We start from the raw sequence: 6,994 nt of genomic DNA, 5'->3' as shown, positions 1-6,994 counted from the left end.
CGAACGATGAAAGTAGGGGATGGAAAGTATTTGCGCGGCGATCGGATGTATTGTTGGGCCGTTTAAATGGAATTGCGCAGGAGTCTAATATCTACATACATATGTAGGCATGGCATGAGTGACATGAGTATTCGCATGATATGATGAAAAGGCTGCAGCACTCGAAAGCAAACTTATTTCTGTGTAGTAGCACTCGACATTCTTTCATCCGAATTTAAGTGTTTGGAAAATTTATTTTCCATTTGCGTTTTCTTTTGCATTAAAAGGAATGCAAGAGGCATTTGTACCCCAAAGTGTGCAAACTAAAGCGAAAGATTAGCATAAAGAAGGTGGTAAACTTATGTACTTAATTCCTATTAGAGCAGATGAATTTTTCAGCAAACCTACTTTTATGAAAGAGTGATGTTAAGCAAAGTTCGATTTCCCTATGGGACTTACAAGTTGACAAGGTGGCAAAAGGCATTGTTAAGGAACAGAATCGATTTTTAATTACATTAAAATTAACTACCGCATTAAATTGGGTGGTGCTAAAGAAAAAAAAACCTTTTTTAATGGTTTATTATGGAACTGATATAAATTTTAAACGTCTATGATTTTCGGTTTTCCATTATGAAATGTTGATTATAAATCGTAACTAAGTTTTCTAACACTAACTAAAAACAATTTCTAAGATTTGATATTTTCATAATATTTTCTTTAATAAATTTTATAACCTTTTGTTCACATTGTTCATTGTTAAAATGTTGTAAAACCACTTTTAGCAACATTTATTTTTGAATTTCACATGAAAAAGTGAAAAAGTATTCGCCGCCAACATGTGTTATGTATCAAAGACTTGCGTCAAAGAAAAACAACGGCAAAGCAACGCGAAAGCCGCATGTGGCAGAGCCTTAATTGGTTGCATAATTATGGCATTAAATTCAGCATTTTGTCTTCGCAACATGCTAAGGTGTTATTTAAAATAAACCGCTAGAAAAAATATTTTAAACAACGAGATTAATAAACCAAAATCTTAATATTGGCTATAGGCAACAACGGGCATGAAAGGGTTAAGTCTCCAATAAAAATGTTATTGATATCAGTATCATCTTTTCGTTCTTATAATTTTGAATTTAAATCTCAAAAATATTTCCAAATATCGTCGCTACAATGTCAAACTAGCGAATGTTAAGGAGGAGGTTATCAATTCGTTGGATTTTTTTTTTTTTTTTTGTATATTATCGCAGAACTGTGGACCACGTTAACCGATTTCTAAAATTATTTCATTTAAGGAAAGATGGAACCCATATTAGTACCTAGAAGAAACTAAGAAACTTACGAACTTAGTGTGCTTAATGTCTCAAAAAACAAAATGGCGCGCCTAGGCGTACAGTTTTTTTTTTACTTTATTCAATAATCAAAAAAATTATCTATATTCCAGTACTAAAACTAAGTCTTGACAAGCCTTGGAAAGCCAACAAAAATACCAATATTTAAAAATTTTATTGAAAATATATATCAAAATGGGCCGATTTTAGTTTGTTTTTTTTAAGAATGCCATATTAAAATCAATGAATTTAAATTTAGTTTTAAATAATAGAACTTACCTTCTTTTTCCATGCCCAAGTGGTTTTTTGTTGAAACAAGTAGAACGATTGATTGGGGAGAAAACAAAAAAAAGCGATCACAACATTGACTGTTTTCATGTAGACGTATGTCAAAGGGAAAACAGCGGGTAAAATTTTAATGGCTGCCTTTCAATAGATCGTTTATTTAATTTGAGAAAAAGTATGTTTAACTCAACTGTTGCCAAAGTTGATATATCTTACTTTTGACCGGATTTTTCAGCTAAATACTCTTACGTATGTGCAGCGGTCAGACTTTCGAATAAATGTGTCGCAAAGCAGCATAACCATTTTTATTATACGTAAATAATATTGGAGGAGAATTAAGTTAAAATTAAGTTTTTATGAAGACAGTAGGATAGGAATCTCTGCTTAAGGCATATCGACGCATCCAAACCATACTCTGCCAAGTCTGACTAAGTCTAAGTTGACTTAGCATGGTAAGCATTTCCATTCCATTTTCCTATTAATTACAAAGTGAGTAATTTAAACGAACAACAATAGAAAAATTATCTGCTGAGGATATGACGAAAAATGTTAAAAGGCGATCCCTTCCTTTGTCAGAAAAAAAAAATGTTCTCGAATTGCCTTGCAAAAATGCTTTAGACTCAGGTCTAATGTACATGCGTATGAATGCATTTACATATGTATATAGTAACGTATATTAACGTCTGATTTATATATAGAACTACATGCATATGTACATAAAAAATATATTTTTAGCTTTCCACATGTTACTTCACATGGTTATTATAGGGTGGTGAAAGCAAACAGCTTTAAATAAAACCGCAAGCAATTAATCTGTGCGCAATTGATAGAGTTCGCAATTGATATTAACTGTATCTAGGTATTTTTGTGGCATCCGACGTTGGGAATAATTCTGTGAAATAGACATTTTAGGGCATAAAACAAACTACGCTCAAACGCCTTGTATACATACATACATATGTACATATGTATAGCGTGCGAGCATATATATCGATTGAGACCCAGTGCAATTTATTTTTATTCATAACTCGATAAACTTTACTAACACAAGTCAACTGTAATAGAAATTGTTTGCGTTCTTAAACTATCTTGGAATTAAACATGCAATCAAATGAATGTCCATTAGGGTGGTCCACAACAATGCATGTGAAAAAGTGAAGTCGGAATATTTATTCTCTCACCCCCTAGGATTGTTCTATACCGTAAAAAATATACCCTTATTTTTTATGTTGAAATCAAAAAATATTTAGAGGTCGCTCAAATCGCCTAAAGTTTTCCATGTATTTCATATGGAGAAAAAACAACTTTTCGTAGAAATGGTATAGAATAGTTAAAAATCAATATTTTGCTACTAGAAAACTCTGTTTATCTGCAGGAGATTCCCAGTTATATACCCAACTATAATTTATAGGTCCGCCAAAAACCCCGAGAAATGCAAAGGGGCGACCAATAAAAAATCGTTAGTTTTAAAAAATGATTAAATAAACAATTGGGTATTACTATCGAAAAAATATTGACTTTCAAGAATTCGATGCCATTTCTACGAAAAAATTTATTTTTTCCATATAAAAATACATAGAAAACTTTGAGAGCTTTGAGGGACCTCTAAATATTTTTTGATTTCAAAATAAAAAATAGGGGTATACTTTTTTTCGATATAGAACAATCCTAGGGGGTGAGAGCATTACAATTCCGACTTTACTGTTTTTGGACCACCCTAATGTACATACTACATATCTAGCGATAGATGTATGTATGTATACTAATTACAAACATTGTATTATTAATTGGCTCACTTTTCGTTACATGCCCACAAATCCACTTATACCCTTCCATATGGCAATCAATAATTCACAGTGTAAACAAGTCAAATGAAGAGGCTTTTCACTAAAACGCAACCTTCACCTCAATCATGGCATGGCTCCTAAATTAAAAGCTTCTAAATTTTGCTTTGAACTTTTATTTACACAACTATTTTTAAAATACTACCACCAGAACATGTAAACTCATCTACTTACTCGTTGATTGCTTGGCTCTGCTGGCCTAGCAGAAGCCAATGTCATTGAAAATCGCTGACAGCAGTTTTGACATTTCACTGACATCTGTGCATGTTGCATGCAGTAAATATATCAAATTAAAAATTAATTAAAGCCAACAGGGAAATAAGCGCGCGAAGGCATACACTGTGCACTACTTCGCCACATGCGCTGCACGCCTCTCCGCCTTTTTCCCACGATAGCGAGCATTTTATTTTAGCTCATCGCTTTTGACATTTACGCCGCTGAATACTATGAAAAACCAAATTAAATGGCATCACACGAATAAACCGTACATTAGTTCTAAACATAAATGTGTAGGTGTCTGCCGTTCCCACACAGCTACTCGCAACACTCCCCGTCATCGCGGCCGTCAAGCACTCAACAAATCAGTTGGTCGTTTATGAAAAGCACATGTCAGCTCCAGAAGCCATAACAAATAATTTGGCATTTTCGACTCGCTTGTTTCTTGTTGTTGTATTATTTATTTATTTTTTTTAACAGCACGCACTCTTTTCACAATACACATTTCACAGGCGTTCGCGAACATCGCAATGCATGCGTTGCTCATACGCCATGTACGTCGTCTGCCCATCTGTCTACTGCTCTCGCCTCGGCTCAGCTGGCGGGCTGACAGTTCGCCTGCACCACTCTACTACATACATACATACATACATATGTATGTAGCTATAGCTGCCTTGCTAGTCTTATTATTTGGTGGAAATTTTCCTGGGCGCTCAAGTGGAATTTGCACAGCTGAATATTTATGCTCAGACGATGTTACGTTGAAGAGATTAAAAATAAATGCATGTTTTCCGCCGCGAAAAGGCCAGAAAAATACGCGCATGGCGGCATTTAAAGAGCTTGTCGAACTGCCAATTGACAAGCGCGCTGTGAATGTAAAATGGGTTGAATAAATGAGCTTTTCGATGAGAACGCACCTGATAACTGCTTGCCCTTCTGTATAAAACTCATCAGCGACTGTTTTAAGCTCTTTTTTGTAAAAATATACTTAACTTATATGTATGTCGTAACGTCTCGGTAAATCATATTCCACATTTATATGAATTTATATCTCTTCCGCAGCCTCTACCAGGTACGTTGCGGCCTGCGTGTCTCACCGCGACTTCCCGTGCAGGTGGAAACCAGTATACCAGACACACCGCAAAACAATTCACATGCGGCAGAAGTGCACACACAAGCGCAGACAGCCACGAACGGTGGCAGCGGTGGTGGTGGCGACAGCAGCGGCGGTGACGGGGTGGGCGAGGGGGGCGAGGGCGATATACTGCAGGAGCAGCGCGACGCCCAGGATACGAATGGCGGCAGCCTATTGTCAGGATCTGCATGCATAATTAACGGCTGCGGTGCATCGCGCATCTTTCAGATTCTCTACAGGAATGAGGAAGTGGCGTTGCGCGATGTCATACACTTTCGTACACACTTGTTGGGTGAGTTAAAAATTTATATACAAACATATATTTATTGAATAAGTAAAGCTATAGGTAGAAATTAATGTTTTTAAAATTAAATGAAAGCTACATATCGTCCTCGAAATGGTGGCTTACTTAATGGTAGTCACCTAAGAACTAACTTGGCTATGGCAGCGGCTTTTCAAAGTGTCTCTAAAGTGAAATGCAATTTATCGAGGGCAAACTTGGACAGCTTGACCGATTAATAAGTCATTCTTTTTTATTATATATGCCAAGAAATGTCTTCTCAACTCTGAAAGCCCAAGATGCCATCGGCTTCCCTAGTGAATCCAAAAAAAGGACTTTGGTAGAGGTAAGGCAGAGGCGTCATTCTTGCTCTGTGGTCAAGCGATTTTGGTCCACTTGAAAGCTTAATCAGCTACGAAAATTAACACCTAAAATCGGCTCTTTTTAAGAAACTAACAACCTTGTTATCCAAAGAATAACCAAAGATTCCAATCTTTCCAAGGCCCATGCACAGATAGTTACTCGTACTTAAGCAAACATTTATTCACCAGGAAGCGCTGTGTCACGAAGAGCGCATATTTTTGATCCTCAACCAAATAGTAGCCAAAAGCTCCTTACCTAATCCTTGCCGATCGTTTCCTTCACGACAGGAAGTTGTTATAAGAGCTGACATGTAGATCGGATAACAGTCGGCCTGTGACCCGTGAGCAATACCACCAGTTGTAGGCAGCTCCATCTACTTAGATTTACAACGAAATATTCTCCCTGTTCCTGATGGTGGGCAAGTTAAAATAGCAGCTTTTGCAAGATATGGATTGTATTTAGAATTGGTCCAAATACAGAACTTTTATAGTGCATCTATTTGCTATGGTGACTAAGTGAGGCAAATAAGAGCCACTGAATAACACAAGTTCTAGCAATAGCCTTAAGGTCTCATTATGGCAACTTAACATAACTTAGAGGCTGTAGATCGCACACATAACTTGAGAAAAATCTGTAAACTTTAAAATATAAAATAATGGTATTCGCGGTGATTCTTCACATTGCCAAGAGTGTGTAATATGTATTAACATTAGACTGCATCGCCAAAAAAAGTTGCGGTTTTTCCACCGGGATTACAAAATTTATTATATTTTATGACGTCCACCAAAATATTACGGAAAAGTGTTAAGATTTACGGGAGCTGGATTAATACCTCCAAAAATGGAGTTTTTTATGAATAAAAATAGTTTCTTAAAGAATTAAAACAAAAATCCTAATAAAAATGCAACGGAATCGTAATAAGTAGATTGTTGATGCTATCTTTTACCTTTTTCCAAAAATTGGTTTAAGAAAAACTTGAATAACCGATTTAGACCTAAAAGGCATCAGTGGAAAGGTATTTCCTCAACCTTTTTTATTTACTTGCAGAAAAACTCATTCACGTCCCAATTTCTTTTTTTTTTTCAAATGTCAACACATCTTAATTCAACTTGGAATTACGCTCATTTATCCTAAGTTTCTATTTCATACTGTGAATGAGTTTATGTGCAAATAAATAACAAAAGGTGAGAAAATATCTTTCTTGGCTGAGTTATACAAGTTCCTCTTAAACCAATCTTTAAAAAAAGTTCAAAAACCAGCATCCAATATCTCATTATTGTGATTCCGTTGAACATTTTTTTTTAATTTTTTTATGCAAATTTTTTAAGCTTAAACTGTTTTGTCATTTGGGGTGGCTTTTTCAAAAAACTCTTTAAGAAACTGTTTTTATTCACTTAATTTTTTGAGGTATTTTCAAATCGCTGCAGCTCACGTAAATCCTAATGTTTTTCCGAAATATTTAGGCGAAAGTCTTAAAATATAATATACTTTATAATTCCAATGGAAAAGCAGTACCGATTTTTTTTGACGTAGAATACGTCTTACCTTAAGGTATGGGGGCTAT

General features: G+C 35.4%; 1 protein-coding gene across 1 annotated transcript; it reads left to right on the top strand.

Moving 5' to 3' along the window:
- Positions 1 to 4,691: 4,691 nt before the first annotated feature.
- On the top strand, positions 4,692 to 5,079 carry LOC108381552 (uncharacterized; the record flags this gene model as incomplete). The annotated part of the gene is made up of 1 exon (XM_017637970.1): positions 4,692 to 5,079. A coding segment is annotated over exon 1 (388 nt), but the record flags the coding sequence as incomplete, so codon positions are not given.
- Positions 5,080 to 6,994: the final 1,915 nt, after the last annotated feature.

Source organism: Rhagoletis zephyria, unplaced genomic scaffold, assembly GCF_001687245.7.
Source record: "Rhagoletis zephyria isolate East Lansing unplaced genomic scaffold, Rhagoletis_zephyria_1.1 Rzeph_scaffold_22919, whole genome shotgun sequence".
Taxonomy (NCBI): Eukaryota; Metazoa; Arthropoda; class Insecta; order Diptera; family Tephritidae; genus Rhagoletis; species Rhagoletis zephyria.
This window is presented reverse-complemented; position numbering and strand designations above follow the sequence as displayed.